Source organism: Gavia stellata, chromosome 21 (assembly GCF_030936135.1).
Source record: "Gavia stellata isolate bGavSte3 chromosome 21, bGavSte3.hap2, whole genome shotgun sequence".
NCBI lineage: Eukaryota > Metazoa > Chordata > Aves > Gaviiformes > Gaviidae > Gavia > Gavia stellata.
In genome coordinates, this window is record NC_082614.1 from 3,759,303 (window position 1) to 3,779,602 (window position 20,300).

A 20,300-nucleotide genomic window follows, 5' to 3' on the forward strand; every position below is an offset into this window, starting at 1 on the left:
GCACCGCCCGGGGCGGCGACGGGGCAGGCCCCGCCCCTTCCGGGCCCGCCCACCACCGCGTGCTTCCGCCGCCGCCGCTACCGACATGGCGCCGCCGCGCGCCCGCCGCCAGCCCCGGGGAGCGCCGGTAGGGGCGGGGGGGCCGGCGGGGGGGGGGCGGGACTCGAGGGCGGTGTCACCGGTGTCTCCTGTGGCGGTGTGCCAGGTCCGCACGCGCCGGTGTTCCCGGTCCCCATGTGGCGGTGTCCCCTGCGCCCGGTACCAGTGTGCCGGTCCCCATACGCCGGTGTCCCCACGGCGCCCGGTGCTGATGTCCCCTCTGCTCGGTGCTGGCATCCTCGGTACCAGTGTCCCCCGTGCCCGTGTCCCCAGTGCCATTATCCCCATGTGGCACCGTCCCCAAACCCAGTGTCCCCAGTGCCATTATCCCCATGTGCCCCTGTCCCCAAAACCAGTGCCCCCAGTCCCAGTATCCCCATGTGCCCCTGTCCCCAAAACCAGTGCCCCCAGTCCCAGTATCCCCATGTGCCCCTGTCCCCAAAACCAGTGTCCCCAGTGCCATTATCCCCATGTGGCACCGTCCCCAAACCCAGTGTCCCCAGTGCCATTATCCCCATGTGGCACCATCCCCAAACCCAGTGTCCCCAGTGCCATTATCCCCATGTGGCACCATCCCCAAAACCAGTGTGCCCAGTGCCATTATCCCCATGTGCCCCTGTCCCCAAAACCAGTGCCCCCAGTCCCAGTATCCCCATGTGCCCCTGTCCCCAAAACCAGTGTCCCCAGTGCCATTATCCCCATGTGGCACCGTCCCCAAACCCAGTGTCCCCAGTGCCATTATCCCCATGTGCCCCTGTCCCCAAAACCAGTGCCCCCAGTGCCATTATCCCCATGTGCCCCTGTCCCCAAAACCAGTGCCCCCAGTCCCAGTATCCCCATGTGCCCCTGTCCCCAAAACCAGTGTCCCCAGTGCCATTATCCCCATGTGGCACCGTCCCCAAACCCAGTGTCCCCAGTGCCATTATCCCCATGTGCCCCTGTCCCCAAAACCAGTGTCCAGTGCCATTATCCCCATGTGCCACTGTCCCCAGTGCTGGTGTCCCAGTACCAGTGTCCCCGTGCTGGTGTCCCCGCCCGCCAGGCTGGCAGTGCAGAGCTGCAGTGCCCTGGCACCACCAGGACGCCCATCACCGCAGCCGTGTCCCCCCGCTGTCCCCAGGTCCCCGTGCCCCCACTGCCTGCCTTCCCCACCGCCGAGGAGGACGATGGCGCCGACACCGAGCCGGACACGCGGGCCATGGTGCGAGCCCAGAACCAGAAGAAGAAGAAGTCCGGAGGCTTCCAGTCCATGGGTGCGTGCGGGGAGGGGGGCAGCTATCCCGAGGACGGGGACTGTCCCCTCCTGCCCGCACCCCCTCACCTGTCCCGGTCCCCGCAGGCCTCAGCTACCCCGTCTTCAAGGGCGTCATGAAGAAGGGCTACAAGGTGCCCACCCCCATCCAGAGGAAGGTGAGCGCGGGGGGCGGCGGGACCCCCGTCCCGGGGTGGTGGCGGTGGGACGGTGACGGTGACGGTGGGGTGGTGTCTTGCAGAGCATCCCCGCCATCCTGCGTGGCCGGGACGTGGTGGCGATGGCGCGGACGGGCAGCGGGAAGACGGCCTGCTTCCTCATCCCCATGTTCGAGCGGCTGAAGGCACCCAGCCAGGCCGGGGCGCGCGCCCTCATCCTCTCGCCCACCCGCGAGCTGGCCCTGCAGACCCTGAAGTTCACCAAGGAGGTACAGGGGACAACGGGGACAACGGGGGCGAGTAGGGACAACAGGGGCAAGCGGGGACAACGGGGGCAAGGGGTTTGGTTTTACCCCCCTGCTGATATGTTTCTTTCTCCCCCCGCAGCTGGGCAAGTTCACGGGCTTGAAGACAGCCCTGATCCTGGGAGGAGACAAGTAAGCCGTCCCCATGTCCCCACCAGTCCCTGCTTCCTTAAAGCCCCCCCAAAACCTGGCGAGGGGCTGAGCTGCCCCGTGCCGCCCGGCGCCGCCCCAGCCTCTCCCCCCTCTCGCAGGATGGAGGACCAGTTCGCCGCCCTGCACGAAAACCCTGACATGTGAGTGGGGGCGTGGGGAGGGGACCTGGTGGGGACATGGCCCCCAAGAGCCACCCGCTGTCTGGGGACATCACTGCTGTTTACAGCCAGTGTGCCCGATGGATGTGTCCTGGTATTTCCTTGGAGCATCTTCCTGTGCTCCCCATCAGGGACAAGGGGGTCTCTATCGGGTCTTCTTTGGGTCGGATTTGGGACCTGCACCCGGGATGGTGTGGGGACGCCATCCCCCTGACCTGGTCCCGTCACCAGCTGTGTCTTCACAGAATCATTGCCACCCCTGGGCGCCTGGTGCACGTGGCGGTGGAGATGAAGCTGAAGCTGCACACCGTGGAGTACGTGGTGTTCGACGAGGCCGACAGGTCAGTGGGGTGCAGGGGGGTCCCAGGGGTCCCTGGGGCTGGCAGTGTCCCCGCACGTGGGTTGAGTGACGGCGGGAGTGACATGACCTGGGAGGTGGCAGGGCTGGTCATGGAGGGACCGAACAGGCGCTGCCATGCCCCGTGTCCCCTCCCTTGCAGGCTCTTCGAGATGGGCTTTGCCGAGCAGCTCCAGGAGATCATTGCCCGGCTCCCAGACTGCCACCAGACCGTCCTCTTCTCCGCCACACTGCCCAAGCTGCTCGTTGAGTTTGCCCGGGCTGGTGAGGAGCGTGGGGCAGACGGCGGCTGGGGGGGGGCTGGACCTGGGGGCAGCCTGCCTGGGGACGGGCACACGGCACGGTCCCGCAGCTGGGCTGGGCCCAGGGCTGGCGAAACCGAGCTGGGTTAATGCTGGGCCAAGCTGGTGTCCCCACGCCGAGGGGCGGGGCTGGTCCCAGTAGCGCATCCCACATGCGACCCACATCCCATGTGTCACCACATCCCACAGGTCTCACCGAGCCGATGCTGATCCGTTTGGATGTGGAGTCCAAGCTCAGTGAGCAGCTCAAGGTGAGAGGGGCCGAGGGGGCTCGAGGTGGGCTTTGTGCCCCCCCACCCCCTGCAAGCCACTCTGTGGTGGCCCCAGGCTCACGAGGAGGGGACAGGGGGTGGCAATGTCTGGCATGGGGACACAGAGGGGCTGAGCTCTGCCCTCCCTTTGCAGCTGGCTTTCTTCCACGTGCGCGGGGACGACAAACCGGCTGTGCTGCTCCACCTGCTCCGGAGCGTGGTGAAGCCCCAGGACCAGACGGTCGTCTTCGTGGCCACCAAGCACCACACAGAGTATCTCAAGGAGGCAAGTGGCATTTGGGGGTGCCCAGCATGTACCCCTGTTGAAGGGCAGGCTGCCGGGGGTGCCTAGGTCCCCTTTCCAGACCCACGTGGGGTCTGCATCTGTGGGCACGGCCCTGCTGGAGTCTCTGCCTCTGTTTTGCTGGGTCAATGCAGAAATCTCAGTGTATGTAATTGTGGAGGTGCTGTGCGCACCTACCCCTCGGAGAGCGGGGGGAGCGCAGTGGGATTTGGGGGTCTGGGTGGGCACCCTGGGGTCTCAGGGCCCTGGGGGGTCTGAGGATGCATGCCCAGATGGGATCTGATCTCTCTTCCCCCCTCCCCAGCTGCTGACGGCCCAGGGCATCCGCTGCACACACATCTACAGCTCGCTGGACCAGACCGCTCGCAAGATCAACATCGCCAAGTTCGCCCAGGGCAAGTGCCCCGTGCTGCTGGTCACCGATGTGGCCGCCCGCGGGCTCGACATCCCCATGCTGGACAACGTCATCAACTACAGCTTCCCAGCCAAGGCCAAGCTGTTCCTGCATCGTGTCGGTGGGTGCCGGTGCCGCGCACAGGGGTCCTTGCAACTGGGGGTCCCTCAGGGGGACAGGGCGGGTGTGAGTGGGCTGTCCCTTGTCTCCTGTTTTTCCTGTCCCTGTGCCCTGCTGGGCTGGCACTGATGCCCCTGACTTGGTGGTGGCATCTTTGGGCCAGGAGGTCGCCGTGTTGTGACATCAGGAGACAGGCTGGGGACAAAGCAGGGGCAGGAATGTCCCTGATCTCCCAGCTGGACTGCGGGGGCTCTTGGGGGCAGGGCTGGTGCCATCCCTGTAGGATGACACTGTGGTGGGCTCCCCTTTGCCCCCTTCCCCAGCAACCCGCAGCCCCTTGCCTGGTAAACGTCACGTGTGCGGGCTCCCAGGGGCACCGGTGGGTCCCTGCCTGGGTGGAGGCAGGCTGGGCTGGCACTGGGTCTGTTTCTCACTCTCCTCCTCCCCTTGCCAGGTCGCGTGGCCCGAGCTGGCCGGAGCGGCACTGCCTACTCGCTGGTGGCTCCTGATGAGATGCCCTACGTCTTTGACCTCCACCTTTTCCTGGGGCACCCGCTCGTCCTTGCCGGTGCCCAGGAGATGCCTGCTGGTAAGGCAGATCTGGTCGCAGGCATCGGGGTCGCTGCGTGTCCCCCTGAACTGGGATGCTGGCGATGTGGCTGCTGGGGTTTTATCCTTGGCACGTGCTGGAGTTCGTGGTCTTGTGGTTGGCGTTCGTGCAGAGGGGTGATGTGTTCTCACTACTGCGTCGCAGTTGGGGAAAATGGGGTGCTGGGGGCTCCAACACACCCGGTGTGTTGGGGACACTGATTTAACACCACCGAGCTCCCTGTGGCTGTTAGCTCTGTTCTGTTCAATCCTGGATTGCTGCCGTGCCCGCTGCAGCAATCCCAGGGCGGGTGCCAGTGAGGTGACACGGTGTCCCTTGGGCTGCAGATGCTGGCGGGGTCCTGGGCCGCGTCCCCCAGAGCCTGGTGGACGATGAGGAGTGCCTGCTGCTGACGGACCATGAGAGCTCGCTGGAGCTGCGGAGCCTGCGCCGTGTTGCTGACAACGCCCACAAGCAGTACCTGCGGTCCCGGCCCGGCCCCTCGCCCGAGTCCATCAAGAGGGCGAAGGACCTGGACATGTCCCAGCTGGGCATCCACCCGCTCTTCAGTGAGTGCCTCAGGGACACCGAGGGAGGGGACCCCGTTCCCCTCACCGTGAAGATAATCTGTGCCCCTCTCCGTGTCCACCTTCCCCAGGTGCTCATTTTGAAGACACTGAGCTGGAGAGGCTGAAGTTCGTGGACAGCATTAAAACCTACAAGTCCAAGGCGGTGAGTTGAGAGCCGTCCTGGGGTACAAGGTGCCGGGGCTGGGGTGGGAGGGAAGGTCCACGTGGCTGGCTGTGCAGCTCACCGGGGCTTGTGCTCCCACCCTGGGAGCAGACCATCTTCGAGATCAACGCCACGTCCCGGACGCTGGCCAGCACCGTGATGCGGTCGAAGCGGCGCCACGACCATGCCCTCATCGAGAAGTACCAGCGTGGGCAGCAGGAGAAGCGGGCAGCGGCTCTCAAAGGGCAGGGGCTATGCCCAGCCCCGCCTGGGCCCGAGGGAGGAGAAGGAGAAGGCGAGGAGGGAGACCTCCAGGTAACGGGGCAGGGGTGGGGGCTTTGCCGTGGCCGTGGGAGCTTCTGCAAGGCAGCCTCGTCTGGGTGCTGGCAGCACCGGGGCCCCTGGGCTGGTGCAGTGACTGGTGGGGAACACAGCTCCTCCATCCCGTCCACCATCCCCTTCCAGGATGTGTTCTCCACCGTCGTGGGCCAGAAGCGAAAACGGGGCCGAAGGGGAGAAGACAGCGCCAGGAAGAAGCCGCAGCAGCCGGCACAGCGGGACGAGGACTTCTACATCCCGTACCGGCCCAAGGACTTTGAGAGCGAGAGGGGGTGAGTCCAGGAGGGCTTCTGCCGTCGTCCTGCCCTGACCTGCGTGGCGGGGCTGCTCTCATCGCCCACCCTTTGCAGGCTGAGTGTGGGCGGCGAGGGCAGTCCCTTCGAGCAGCAAGCAGCCGGAGCCGTCCTGGATCTCATGGGCGACGAAAACCACAACCTCAACAAGAGCAAGCAACTGCTGAAGTGGTGAGTGGGGTCTGGCCATGGGCTGGGGGGAGAAATAGGGGCTGGGGTGGGAATCAGGACTGGGGGTCCCATCACCCTCCCCTCTCTCACAGGGACCGCAAGAAGAAGCGGTTCGTGGGGCAGACGGGCCAGGAGGACAAGAAGAAGGTGCGGACAGAGAGTGGGCGCTACATCAGCAGCTCCTACAAGAACAACCTGTATCCTGCCTGTGGGTGCTGCTGCCCTGCCTGTGCTGTGGCGAGGGCTGCGGGCGAGGGGGAGCGATGCTGTGCCGTGCGGCATCGTGCCCTGCTCCCAGGGATCCATTCCCTGCCAGGGCAGGGGCCTGGGGAGGGAGGCTGGTCAGATGTGATGGGGAGTCACTGCACGTTCCCTTAACCCACCCCGGCCCAGCTATGAAAAATGGAAGCAGAAGTACAAGGTTGACGAGCGGGATGAGGATGAGGAGGACGACCGAGGCAGGGAGCAGTTCAGAGGGAAGCATAGGCACAGGCACGGTGAGTACCTGGAGCGAGTGATGGAGCCCCCCCCATCATCCTCCACCACCTCGCTCTGCCCTCCAAGCTGAGCTTGGCTGTGTCCCCCCTGCAGGGCCTGGGCAGCCCCCCGCCCAGGGCAGGGTGCGCTCGGAGCTGAAGAACAAGCAGCAGATCCTGAAGCAGCGCAAGAAGGTGGCCAAGCAGCGCTTCCTGCAGAGCGGGGGGCTGAAGCGCCTGAAGGCCAAGAACCGGCAGCGGGTGCAGGAGCTGCGGCAGATGGCCTTCGGGCGCAGGGTGGGGGGCGCCAAGAAGGGCAAGCTGCGGAAGAGGATGTAGGGGAGGGGGCCATGCCCCAGCAGGTTCCCCCCACGCCTGGGCTGGGAGCCGGGGAAGGAGACATTAAATACTTGGCTGGTTTTGCATCCTGACTCCTCATTGTCCTTGCTCCAAGCATTGTGCCTGCGGTAATTCCTCCCCACTTGGGCCACCCCCAGGCGCAGTCCTGAAACAACCAGGTGCTGCGGATCTACAGCTGGGTTATATTTTGACAGGAGACACCTTTGGAGATACCAACAGCCTGAACGCGAGCAGCAGCTCCCCCTTGCTCCGCAGTCTGGGGTGCCCCATGCCGGAGGGTACCCCAGGGTCTCCAGCTCTGCCTGGGGGAGCCCTGGCCCCCGCCCCAGTGCGGTGCCATCCCAGCGTGCTTGTGCCTCTGCCATCCATATTGCCTCTCGTTGTGGGGATTCCCAGACTTGTCAGGGAGCGACCTCCTTCCCCAGGGCAGTGCCAGGGGTCCTGTGGCTCCATGCTGGCCATGGCAGCCTCTCCCCAGCCCCGGGAGCGGGTGGTGGTCCCTGGGGGCTATTCCTGGCTCGGAGGCACCCTGGCAGCCCCGTGGCGCAGTGGGTGCATGCTGGTGGCTGCAGGCAGGCGCGGGGGACATGGCCCCGGCTGCCTGGGGCGCAGCTCGGCACAGATGGCAGCCAGGTCCTGCATGCAGAGCAGCACCTGTGAGATAGGAGCCTAATGCCACAGCCGTCCAGGGACGTGAGTGTCCCTGTGACCCCCCCAGCTGTGCTGCCCAGGGGAGAAGGCTGCGCTGACCGTGTCCAGCTGGGCCTCGGTGTCCTCCAGGGCCACGGCTGCGGGGACCTTGAGCCGCGAGGTGGCAAGCTGGAAGAGGTTTAGCACTGCCAGCTTGATCTGCCCCAGCAGCAGGGTCTTCTGGGTGGCTGTGCTCTGGACGTGGGCCCAGCGGGACTCCTGGGGGACAGAGTGACAGAGACCCCTGGGCCCCCCCTCCAGCCACTGCCCCGTGTCCCCTGCACCCACCCCGCAGCTGGGACAGGGGGACCCATGAGTCCTGGCTGTGTATCCCCCCATGCACAGTTGCTGCTGATGCTTTCTGGGCACGTGGGGACCCCCAGCTCGGCCCAGGGGGTGCAGCCCAGCTTATCACCACCACCGCGTGGAGCATCTCCCCTCTGCAGCACGCTTGGGGTCCGTACTGCTGCCCCTCTCCCTGGGGGGGGTCCTTGGGCACCCCACATCCCCTCTTACCGCCTGGAGCACGTCATGGCGGGTGGCCTCCAGGCGTGCGCAGAGCTGGGCCAGCTCGTTGTTGGTGTGCCGGAGCTCGCTGCCGGCCTCCTCCTGGTATTGCCGGAGCCGTGCCCAGCCCTGGGCCAGCCGCTCCTGCCCAGCTTCTGCCTGTTGTGCCAGGGCTGCCCGCGTCCCCGCCAGCACCCCAAAATGGGCCAGCATGGCTGGGACATCCTGGAACTGGGCAGTGGGAGGGGGCTGAGAGGTTGCAGGCTTGTGGGGAGCTGCTGCGCTGAGCAGGGCTGGCCCCCTGCACGGGCTTGGGGACAAGCAGGGTGGGACCGCAGGATGGGGACCCCCCCCACTCACTTGCCCCATCCTGGCCAGCACGCCCTGCAGGTAGTCGCCGAAGATGCGGAGGCTCCGCAGGCGCCGGGCCAGGCACTCCCTACGCTGCAGCAGCCCCCCAAGCTCCTGGCGCAGGCGGGCAGCCTCGGCACCCTGCCCTGCCACCCGCGCCCGCTCCTCGTCTGCCCGCCGCCGTGCTTGCTCCTGCCTCGCCGCCGAAGTCTGTGGTGTGGAGATGGGGTCAGCAGGGCCCTGATGGCCAGCCTGGCCCTGGCTCCCACCCTGGCACCTTGAGGAAGGCATCAAATTTGAGGACAACATCCCGGAGCTCATCTTTCCGCTGGCCCAGCTGCTGCCAGCGCTGCTCCAGGCACTCCATCCTCTGCCGAAACTCCTGTGGGATCGCCAGGTGCTGAGAGCATCGCCCCATGCCAGCATGCCCAAGGCAGGGACGGGCGCCAGCCCTTGAAAGGCTGGAGACGTCTCCGCCTGCTGCTTGTCTCCCATGGCACTCCACAGCCAGGGCTGCAGCCCCCGTGGAGGGGGTGCATGGATGGGCTGGGGGCCACCCTTACCTCCCGCTGGCTCTGCAGCACCCGCTCCACCTCCGCCACCTCCCGCCTCTTCCGCAGCAAGCGCGTGGAGGGCTGCAGTGCGGTGGCATCCCACGCTGGCACCGTCCTGCCGTGGGTTGCATGGAGCTCATCATGCCCAGGTGGGGAGAACACGGGCAGGGGCACCCACCACCGTGGCGTGACCAGGACCCTCCCCAGGGACGCCCGCTGCCTGCTGGGACTCGGCGCGGGGAGCCTGGCTTGCTCTCCCCCATCACCCACCCTCGCTCCTGCCCATCCCTCCTGCTTCAGCCTCCCCCCGGCTTGGGAGGGGAGTCACAGCACAACCTCCGCTTTCTGATTAGATCCCGGGGAATCCCCCTGCCCCCCCCACCCCACAGCAAGGCAACAGGCTCTGCAGCTCCCCATTTCCAAGGGAGGGGGACCCATGTGAAAGCCACCCGGGAGTGTGTCGGGCAGCACATGGGCACCCAAGTATCCTGGAATCTCTGGATGGGGTGCAGGCAGAGATGGAGCCCTGATACTTACCAGGGTGCCCTCTCCTCCCTGGGTGCCCCAGCTGGGGTCACACCACAGCCCCCTGCCTGGGGACCCAGCACCCACCCAGTGACACCCACCCTGGCAGCGGCATCCTGGGGACGTGCTGGCCCCGTTGCAGAGCCCTTGCTCCCCTCCAGCCAGCAGCACCCGCTGCAGGAGCCGTGTAGGCAGCTGCCCGTCCCGCAGGGAGGACGGGGCGGGGGAATCTCACTCACGGCAGCCACAGCTTGTCCCGGAAAGCCGTGCGCAAATACTCCTCCAGGTCCAAGGCCATCTCACCCGGTGTCTCCTCCTCACCCAGAGGCCGGCACGGAGTCAGGACGAGATGGCGGCAGCACAACACTGTTGCCAGGGGCAGCCAGAGGCTCCTGCAGCTCCCTGGGATTTTCCTGGCATGGCTCCTAGCATTGCCCGTGAGAGCGGGATGCTGGGGACTGCCCTGCTGCTCCCGGGCCCACGCAGAGGCTCCTCGGGGACAGCTTGCAGGTTGGTCCCAAGGTTCTTCCCCCTGGGGCTCTAGGTCCTCCCGCCTGCACTCCAGTCCCCCCCAGCCTTTGGACCCTGCTCCAGCCCCTCAGAAACCTCCCTTCAGGCTCCACGCCCCTTCAGAGATGACTGTGCACAACTGGACCCCAACCACTGCCCCGCCAAGTGCTCAGGTCCCCCCCACCCCCTGCTCCCTCAGGTCTCCTCCATCTCACACTGTTCTCATCCCCATCCCAGGGATGGCTCAGACCCCGCTGCTTCACCCATGGTGCATACGCTACTCCTCTCCCTGTGCCCCAGGACTGCCTCCTTTCCACTCCACGTGCCGTCAGGTCCCCTTCGGTCCCCCACAGGCCATCAGACGGCCTTCGTTCCCCAGGTGTGTGTGCTCACATCCCCCTGTTACCCTCCACACACACTCAGATCCCGTCTGCACTCACTTCTCCATCACCCTCTATGCACTCTCTCATACCACTCCCCACTTTACGCAGTTGATTCCTCTGTTCCCCTCCTGCAGAGCCCTCCGCTCCCCTCCAACCTCCCTTCCACCCCATCCTGCTCTGTTTGGTCATTCCCACATGTGCATGTCGATTCCCTCCCTCTCTCCCCATGCAAGCTCAGATCCCTCCCTGCTCCCCTCTGAACGCACGGCTCCTCTCCCTTGGCCATGGTGTGCCTTTTCCATCCCTCCATTTACCCCTGCAGGGTGCTCAGACTTGATCTGTCCCTCCATCCCTTCCTGCATGCTCAGGCCCCTCTGTTACCCACCCTACAGTTCCCTCCGCGGCTGCCCGGATCTTCTCCATGTGGATCCTGCTCCCCTTGTCCCCTCACAGTACGAGTTCCCTCTGTGCTTTCCATCGTGGCCAGACATCCCCCTCAAAACCACACCGCAAGGTACAGATTAACTCCCAACTTATATATGGAGCAACATTTCAGACAGACTTGGGGAAAAAAATATTTATAACAAAAAACCAATTAAGCCTTCCTAGACTCAGCACCACCCATGTCCTGCCCGTGCACCAGTTGTTTCTTCCGTTATCCCGGGACCACTGCAGCCCCACGGTGACTTTCTCCATCGCACTGCCCGCAACCCCAGCACTGCTGATGGTGACTGAGCCAGAATCCCCTACTGATATTCGAGTCTGCCACAGGCATCAAGATGAGCAGGTTACTGGGACCCACTTCCTGAGCTCTGCCTGTGCCGGGTGCCACCTTGTTAAAAAGAACACCTGAGACAAAGAGGAACACAAAAAGAGGAGAGAAGAAATGGAGAAACATGGCTGGGGAAGGATGGAGTGAAAGCTGGGAAAGGGGTGAGTGGAGAAAGAATTGGGGATGCTCTGACCAAACCAGCCTGCTGCAGGACACTAACGGCCTGTGCTCAGCCACACGGCAACGAGGACGTGCTTGACGTTGGGCGTCCAGCCGGAGCTCTGTGTGCTTCTGCAAGAAGGGATGGAAACTATGTGCCTCGCGTCTCTTCTTCCCTCATTTCCTGCGGAGAGACCTCGCCGTGCTGCTCGCCGTCATCACCTATGCAGGGCACAGAGCAGCAGCATCTCAGCAAGAGCCAACAAGCCAGACAGACGACAGGAATTCCTCCCTCCCCAGCAGCTGCTCCTGGAAGACCCACAGCTCAGCAAGAGAGCAGGCGGCTCCTGCCCCAAAACTTGGCCAGCGGGCAGGCACTGGGGCTCACCTTCCGTAAGGCAGTTGAAGTAAGCAGCCTGGATGCTGTTCCCATTGACCAGTGCCATTGCCTCGTGCTTGGTGGAGCTGCTCATGGTCTCCTCTTCCCCTTTGCCCTCATCGTCATCTTCCGAGTCCACTAGCACTAAGACATCACCCGAGTCCTGATTCCTGTGAACAGCAGAGCAAGTGGAGGTGGGCTGAAAGGCTGAGGGCAGCCTGTCCTGACCCCTCCCCTCCAGCCTGCGTCTCCCCTGGCTTTGACAACCCTCTACACCAAAATGACCAATTTTGATGGACTCTTCCAATCCTGCACTAACCATCTTCAAAGAACAGCTGGTTTCAGACCCTGCTGGCAGCAACACCACCAACGGCATTCTGCACTGCTCCCATTCGTCTTCCACAGTCCTCCAACCACCTCACAAATATTCATGTACTAAACTGCACAACTCCCTCCCGAGTGGAGTTATTCTCCCCTGCTGTACAGATGGGGAAACGAAGGCACTCAGAAAAGAGTCTTCCCATGCCGCAGCATCACAGCTGTGGGAACAGAACTAACAGGGGCAAGGGAAGGGAGCAGGGCCAGGAGGGGTGCAAGCAGGAAGCAGAGAAGAAATCCGGTGCACCTGAACCCCAAGAAGGCACTTGTTCACATGCAGCTATCAGACATCTGTCCTGAGCGGGGAAGGACACAGGCAAACACCCACACAGAGCGGCAGAAGATCATTTCTATTCACTCTCTAAGTCTTTGAGCTCACCTGCGCCAAGGAGCGGCTGTCCTGCACAGCCTCCTCCCACACTAACGGGTGCCTTGCCAGCACTGTCCCCACGCATCCCAAAGCAATGCCACTCCTGCTCTGATGCCAAGTGCTCCCCTCTCTCCCCACCCTCCTGCTCCCTCACCCACGCCGAGTCTCATTCATCCTCACCGTCCCCTTCCCGCGGGAGGCACAGCTCCCACGGAAGAACTACTTTGCTCTGGGGACAGCTCCTGCCTCCGAGGTGGATTCCCTACCCTACAGGGAGATCACCTCTGCCACTGAGGCCATGCAGGACTAGGCTGAGGAAAATCAACACTCACCTGAATGCAGCACCTGAATGGGAGAGAAGGGAAGGGAAAAGACAGCGTTAGAAACCGGCCCCAGAGCAGTCCCTTGGGCAGGGTGCTGCTGGTTTTACTGTGTAACTCCTGCCGATTCTGCCTGCAGTAGGATGGAATCTGGCAGCCACATGTAGAGGCATGGACGTGAAGGTGACCTGCCCACGTATGCAATGAGAGCACCAGAAAGGTCACAAGGAAAGGGGAGAAGGCCCATCACAGCACAGCTCCCTGGAGAAGGTGAGGGGAAGGTGCCTGAAGCGCTCAACTGGGGAAGGGCCTTGTGTTTCCAACCCATCTGCCTCCAGGGCTGACAGAGTTTTGACCAGGACCAGGACAAGGCCCAAGGGCTGGAGGGATCGTCACAGCACACCAGAAGGGACAAGCAGGTTAGGGATAAAACCAGGCCACCCCAGGAAGGAGTAACCCTCTCCCTGGATTGTGCAGAGGAGAGCTCCTACCTCTCAGGCACAGGAGGGGATTGTAGTACAAGACAACCCCGGTGACAGTGAGAATTGCCAGCAGGGACAGGACCACCACTGCACCCACGACCCCAACGATGTTCACCGGCTCTGCAGAGAGAAGAGGAGACACAGGAGGCCAGCTTGTCACTGGCACATGGATGGATGAGGAAATCTCGGTGCAAGCAATAGAGCAGGTCCCGGTGCTGTCTCAGCTCACATTTCCCATCATTGCAACAGTCCCACCAGCACAAGGGGTGAGAGTTTCAGGCACTCATGCTTCACTGATATGGAAAACACCACAGCAAGGCCCCTGTTTTTGTGCCCATATGCATTTAGTGAAAGCATATCAACCCCTGCCCGTTGCACCTTGAGCAGTTTGAGCCTTGGAGGTGCTCCTCTGTGCCCACAACCTACAGGAGGGCCCAAGGACGCTCCTCTCTCAGGCTCGTTATGCCGAGGAGAATCAGGCCTTTTCACCCTGGCATGAAGGGAGCTAGTCCTGCATCTAAACTTTCCCCAAGAGTATGGAAAGTGTCAACAGGTAAAGAAGGCTCTTAGTGGCAAACGGAGCCTCCTGGGGCCTCGCCAACACCCCCTGTGAGCTGTGTCCCTGACTCCTCCTCACTCCCGGCCACAGCAACCTCAGGCAACCCCACTCACGCTTCACCGTCAGGCAGACGAACAGCTCCCTCAGCCCCACGGGGTTCTGTGCCTTGCAGATGTAACAGCCCCCGTCGGTGCCCTGGGAGCAGTTCCGGATGGTGAGCCGGGACACGTTGCCCTCCTGGGCGATGAGGTACCTCCCTCCAGGTTGGATCTCCACCTCTGGCTGGGTGACACCCCGCAGCCAGGTGAGCCTCGCTGCCGGCGTGCTCTCGGTCACGTGGCATGTCAGGGTCACATTGTCACCCACAAAGCAGGTCTTCGGGGGCTCCGATTCCAGTGAAGGGATTTCTGAACAGCCCAAGGGGAAAAAAAAAAAAAAAAGAAAAGAGTCAAGGGGGGAATGAAGGAGTTTAACATAACAAGCAATCAGTCATCAGACTGATTAATAATCATTAACAGAAGGAAGTCAGACAGGAGTCTGGGACTTGAGCACTGTGGGTTTGGCAGTCAGCTCACTCACAAGACTTCAGCAGCCTTCCAAGGAGCGATCTGAGCAACTTTCACGTTGCTCAGTCCTTTTTTTGACACCTGTCTTTATATCCCCAGGGAAGAATTGTCGGAGGGTAGCCAGTGGGAAGATGGCAGAGAGGAGAAAGGCAGCCCAGGGATTTTCCTTGGGATCAGCAGAGCTCTTGTGTAGCCCTGACAAGCTTTGGAGGATAAATATAGCTCAGGTTTTCAAAAGCCACTTTAGTCAGACCCCCTTAGATGCTTAAAGGGGACCTGGGGGCATGCACAACCCTTCTGCTATAAGCCCAGCCCTGCCAAAGTTAATCTCAAGCTGAGCAAGGCACTAAAACCACCTCTCACTTTCACACAGGCATGAGTGCTTGCACAGCTGAAAAGCATGGTGCAGGGAGATTTGTCAGCCCCTGAAGATGTACCCAAAACACACCTCACCTGCAACTATGCCGTGATGGACCTCAGCTGCAGGACTTCTGTGCCTTGTGCAGTCACCTCTGCACAAGCCAAGCCCTGCCTCGCTGCCTCGTTAGCATTTCCCCCTGAGGCAAGCACCGGTCAGCCTGGCTTGCCTGACCACTGCCTTAGTGCTCTGGAGGGCAGAGAATGACCAGGGTACCTGTCTGCCCCACCATTAGCAGGTTTATTAATAGTTAATAAGGCAGGCAAGTCAACTCACTTATCTCCACAGTACACGCAGGCTCCTCCTGCTTGACGACATGGCTCCCGACACACTTGAACACTTTGCGGTGGGAGAGGTGGGAGCTGTTCAGCGTTTCCACATGGGTGTCCGAGGTGCTCGTGGAGCTGATGACCCAGCTTGAGTTCTCCAGATCGTGCCCCTCTTCTCTCCAGTGCAGGGTGGGGTGGGGATACCCCCCAGGCCAGCTGCAAAACAGCTGCAGCATCAGCCCCGATGAGGAAGTCTCTGCCCAGCACTTCGGGGTTGACTGTGGTGGATCTATCAGCAAGAACAGCACATGGTCAGAAACACTTCCAGGTCACAGCTCTCAGCATCTCAGGGCTGGAACCCCCGCAAGCGCTCATGTTTGCTATCATTCCCCTTGAAAATCTTCCTGGTTTCCCTTTCTTGCTCCCTGACCTGTGTTCCACAGCCCCAGGGGAGCACAATTCTGAATGACAGCCAACAGGGACCAAGCAGGGGGCTGTCACAGCAACCACAGCCAAGCCTTGAGGGACTAACGCACAGGGAGAAAAAAAATTATTGCCACAGCTTTACCCAATGGAGATGAGATAAGCACCTAAAAATGTAGCAGGAGAACAAAATCTCCACACTGCCCTTGGTCCTCATGCCACAGCTACAAGGGGGTGACACCGATTCACGCTACTTGAGATTAAGGCTCTGCCTTTCCCCATCACTGATACAAGCACTCGGATTTCCCGAGAGAACATGGAAAGCATCAGGGCTCTTGCCCAGGGACAAGTAACCAGCTTCTCAGAGCCGCCAGCTCAAAGCCGTAGCGCTTCCCCAGCCAGCCCATCACATTGTTGAAGTAGGAGGCTGTTCCTAGCGTACAAGATGCTCTGCCCACAGGGAGTCCTGGTGACTCCAGCTCGCAGGGTCAGGGCCACGGACACGTGCCACTGAAGCCAAACCAGGTGTGCTCCGCTCCTTGCCGGCACCACTGTCACTGCCATGTGGGGCCAGACGGTATTACTCAGCCACGCGCCACACTGTGTCCACACCACGCTGCAGCAGTGGGGACAAACTCCAGCAAAGAACATAGGCAGGGTAAGTCACCACTGGCCTTGTGCCAGGGCCACTTCGTAACCGCCATGATTATGTTTGTTATTTAAATACAGAAACAACTACATGATGGCAGGAACAGGGCAGAAGCAAACAGAAACCCAAGAGCAATCCCTTCAGGCAGAGCGGGGCTCACATTTCATGCAGTATGAGTTCCTGCCTCTCTCCCATCAGCTGGTTTCACACACACCCCCCCACGCACAGATACACACATGTGTTCGTTTAACAGCCATAGGGATTCTGGACTCTGATCCAGGCAGAATTAACACACTGTGCCCCTGTGGCTGGCTTGCCTAATCCAGCGCTGAACAAGACCCCACTGAGAGATCAGACGCTGCCGAAGCAAGCCCCACACAAGAGGTGTCAGAAGGACGTCTGATGTTTATTTTGCAGAGCATTTATTCAAGTGACTTAAATTATATGAGTTAAAAAAAACCCAAAACATGATGGCAAAACCCCATGCAAGCTACAAGAACATACCTCCTTGGGGCTTGGCTTTCCAGGAACTATATACACGCATCTTGTATGATCTTTGAAACCATCTAGCTCTGGCAAGAAAGTTCTCTACACTTCCTCTGTCCCAGCTCTGGAGAGGTGTCATAACTGACCCCAAATCCTGGCTGTGGTTAATAAAAGCAACCTGTCAGCCCGAATCACCAGAAAGTGCCCCGTGTTGAGAGGCAGACACAGCCTTTCCAGATGTCCAGCCAGAGAGCTGCACTTTTTGTACAGGTTGCAGGAACCCGCCTCCTGAAGTCATCAGCTTTTTACATCCTGAACTCCCAGGCTCTCCCAGTACAACTCTGCTCTTCTCTCTAAATGCTAATGGGAGATCTGTTCCCAAGATGTTAAAAACCCAAAAACCTCCCACTCTCTGCAACCAAAAAAACCTCACAAAACACCAGCAAAAAGGACCTCATACCCACAGAAGAGCCAACAGTGGCTTATATCAAATTGCACACAAATGTACCAAGCAATCCCTTGGAGGTGTGCAAGTGCAGGTTTCCTTCACACCATGCGCTTCCTATCCAAAACAAACACAGAAGAGCAGCTCAAGGCAGAGCTCCACCTTTGTCATGTTCCTAGAATGCTTACTTTACTGCTTGTGCTTTTTTTAAATGCAGTTTTAAGCAAAAAGAGCACTTTTCGGTATAACCCATGAGATGGGTTGAAGACTGTCAGCTGGAAACTCCCACGTGAAGCCTACAGATCCTGGGTGGCTGTTGTACAGCGGTGCCAAGTCTGTGTCCAAGAGGTTCGCTCCAGCCCAAGCTGAATGTGTCCAGTAACACTGACTGTGAAAAATCAGGGCCTGTGCTTCCAGCCTGAGGCTGAGAAGCTTCAACTTCTGGCCTTTGCTGATCTTGGTTTCTTCTGCTAATCTAAAGCACCACCAGAAATATCTCTCTCAGCTCTTCATGGGCACACCACTGTCCCATATCTCCTTGGTAACCTTTGGAAATTAACTGACATGTTAATTCCACGCTAATAAATGAAATTCAGAGTGCAACACCAACACTTGGCACGCCATAGGTATCTTTTGCTCATGAGTGTTTTGCACCAATGCTCCAGATTTAAGGCTCCCCCCTCCTAAGCCCCATGCCTACATATATATTCTCTGAAGCAGCCTGGGGTTTGATTCCTTCACTCCAGCCCTCCGTGACCCTCCAAACCCCATCCGCAGGTTCCTTGCCCCAGGAAGGGAATTTTTATTTGTGTGAACATTCAGAGATTTAATCTGTACAAAACAGGTACAACTTTTACAACACGCACCCTTCACTAAACACTGAGAAGGAAGGAACACCCTGAATGCAAACAGAACCCAGGTCTCACGCACGGCAGGTGTTGACGGAAAGACCAGCAAGAAAGGCAGGGGCCAAAAGAGCACAGTGTCACTGGAAGAGGCGAACTGGCAGCAATCTTTCCGTTTTCTCAATCGCATAATATGGGCTTCACTGGCATAAAGGACAGCAGGTCCCAGCCCAGGTCTGAGGGGCCAGAGCCTACGTCACATCTGATCAGACTTGGTGAAGGGGCCAAGAGTGGTACCAGCCATAGGACCTGTGCTCCCTGCTAATCTGGGGGGGGCTGTTCCCACGGAAGAGAGGGGACATCTGGGCAAGATAATGATTCCCCAGCAGAAGCAGGAAGAACCTGCACCAGCAGTGTGCAAAGTCATCAACTTGAACGCTCTCCAGCCTGATCTTCCACCTGTGCTGTGAGGATTTCTAAGAGAATGAATAAATGAAATAGGGATGGAAATGGGAATAAGCACCAAAAGCAGCAGAAGACACAACAGGAAAAAAAGGCTGAAAGAATGGCCTGTGCTGATAACAACAGGCATGGTCCCAGGACAGTGCTCCCAATAAATTTGAGGAACGTGGTGTTTCCATCAAAATCAGAAGGCTGCACTGGAAGAGTCAGCACAGACAACTCATCAGCTAAGGACCCTCCATCCTCACACCAAAAGGATGGCAACAAGGAATGGCACAGCACATCTATTTCAAACATGTATTTCAATCAAGGGAAAAAAGACAGTGAGCAGCAGCCTCCACCCTAAGATTTATGAAGCCTCAAGTCAGCCAGATACTGAGGCAGAGGGACACTCTACAACAGCTACAGGATACGAAAGATCTGTCCAAAAACTAGTTTATCATCACCAATGAAGAAGGAAGTGACATAGTGAGGACTTAACAGCTGGCACCCCATCCTCTGCATCACACACAACTGACCCTTGCCAAACCATTTGGACACACATCGCTCTCCTTGTGAGCTAATGTGTAATTGAGTACTATCAGCCTGCTCACAGTTTTTGCACAGTAAGACCACCTTGCCGTTTTTTACACTATTTTTCCACCGGTGCCAGATGAATCTGGGGACCTGTGAGACTCAGGGGAAGAAATTCATAGACACGGGACAGACTTACTGGCTACCAGGAGCTGGACCCTGTGCTCGTGGTCCGTCTTGTTCAGCACTTCCTTGCAAGTGTAGTTGCCTTCGTCCTGCACACGCAGCTCTGTGATGCGCAGAGAGCTGTTGTCAACCAGGGAGAAACGAACGTCCGGGGGGAAGGCGACCCTTGAGGAGAAGAGTGGGGGGAAAGAGTGCGGATCCCCTTGAAACCAGACCACCTCGGTTGCTTCTTTAGAGACATTTCGGCATAAAAGGAGGATGCTTCCTCCAACCTTCCCAAAGACCACTTCCTCTGTTCCTGCAAAACAGAAGGGCCAGTGTTAGGGATGTAGGGAACCGGCGAAGTCCCCTTCCATCAGCAAAGACCTGCACATCTGATACGTATCAACCCTCTGGGGTGCTTGTTAGGGGGGCTCTCGTCAAAGGATCTCCGAGATGCCTTTGGCAGCTAACAATGTTTAGTGCAGACACACGATCAGGAAGAGGGACACAGCTTAAAAGGCTCAAAAGGAAAGCAAGGACAGGCTGTTTTTGCCCGAGAGAGAAGAGCAACAAACCAGCGACCTGAAGGAGCCAGAGAAGAGTGGTGTTAGAGCACTAACGATGCCGGGTCACAGCAACGTCCGTGCTCACCCAACATTTTGCTGGACCACTTGCCCAAGTAGCCTCATCCCTGTGCCGCTCAGGGGAGTGCACGGTACCGAAAAAGCGGGCAAAACCCACCCCAATATCGGTAGCCATCGAGGAAGACGACACAACTGTTGATACCCCCCTTTTGCCTTCCCGACTTTCCCCTTCCCCGGCCAAATGGCACCTGGACCCTACAGCCAACTCGAGGGTCCGCGGGAGTCCCCCCTTCTACCAGCCCCCTCAGCGTCTGCCCGGCTTGTTTTCAAAGGGGAATCTTGTTACTTTCAGCACAAAAAAATTACTTTTTAAAGAAAGAAATCAGCATTAGGGCTGCCCGGGGAGCTCCCCTCAGGAGCACGGCGGGCTGAGGTAATGCCGGGAGGGCTCTAATGGTCACCCACCGCCCCTCACCGCCCCCCTCCCCTCAGCCCCTGCTACCTGCGGCGTCCCGGCGCGGCACCAGCCTCCAGACGCAGAGGGCGAGGAAGAACCGGGCTGGCGGCGTCCCGCCGGGGAGCCGCATCGCCGTGTGCCGCTGCCAGAGCCTCCCGCCTCGGGGAGGCGGCGCTGCCCGCCCTCCGCCCCGGCGAGCGGCCAGGGGACGGCGGGCGGGGCCGGGCGAGCCGCTCGCCGGGGCCCGTGAAGGGGTCGCGTA

The 20,300-nt window shown here is 60.1% G+C and overlaps 3 protein-coding genes across 3 annotated transcripts; 1 reads left to right on the plus strand and 2 right to left on the minus strand.

The window, feature by feature from the left end:
• Positions 1–85: 85 nt before the first annotated feature.
• On the plus strand, positions 86–6,794 carry DDX54 (DEAD-box helicase 54). Its single transcript, XM_059827647.1, has 20 exons — positions 86–127; positions 1,220–1,352; positions 1,439–1,509; positions 1,593–1,778; positions 1,897–1,946; positions 2,066–2,107; positions 2,371–2,466; positions 2,626–2,747; positions 2,975–3,036; positions 3,191–3,322; positions 3,645–3,855; positions 4,309–4,443; positions 4,791–5,012; positions 5,102–5,175; positions 5,287–5,490; positions 5,641–5,786; positions 5,865–5,978; positions 6,071–6,175; positions 6,372–6,475; positions 6,570–6,794. Exons 1-20 carry the CDS (start codon positions 86–88, stop codon positions 6,791–6,793), a joined length of 2,475 nt encoding a protein of 824 aa, XP_059683630.1. The 3' UTR covers position 6,794.
• A 527-nt stretch (positions 6,795–7,321) lies between these two features.
• CFAP73 (cilia and flagella associated protein 73) lies at positions 7,322–9,739 on the minus strand. Its single transcript, XM_059827904.1, has 7 exons — positions 9,681–9,739; positions 8,888–9,136; positions 8,640–8,754; positions 8,372–8,572; positions 8,021–8,242; positions 7,565–7,723; positions 7,322–7,468 (listed from the first exon to the last, which is right to left on the minus strand). Exons 1-7 carry the CDS (start codon positions 9,737–9,739, stop codon positions 7,322–7,324), a joined length of 1,152 nt encoding a protein of 383 aa, XP_059683887.1.
• A 1,185-nt stretch (positions 9,740–10,924) lies between these two features.
• VSIG10 (V-set and immunoglobulin domain containing 10) lies at positions 10,925–20,183 on the minus strand. Its single transcript, XM_059827818.1, has 8 exons — positions 20,084–20,183; positions 19,029–19,313; positions 15,014–15,295; positions 13,867–14,160; positions 13,204–13,314; positions 12,725–12,737; positions 11,654–11,814; positions 10,925–11,487 (listed from the first exon to the last, which is right to left on the minus strand). The coding sequence occupies exons 1-8, from the start codon at positions 20,166–20,168 to the stop codon at positions 11,417–11,419; spliced, it is 1,302 nt and encodes a 433-aa protein (XP_059683801.1). The 5' UTR covers positions 20,169–20,183; the 3' UTR covers positions 10,925–11,416.
• Positions 20,184–20,300: the final 117 nt, after the last annotated feature.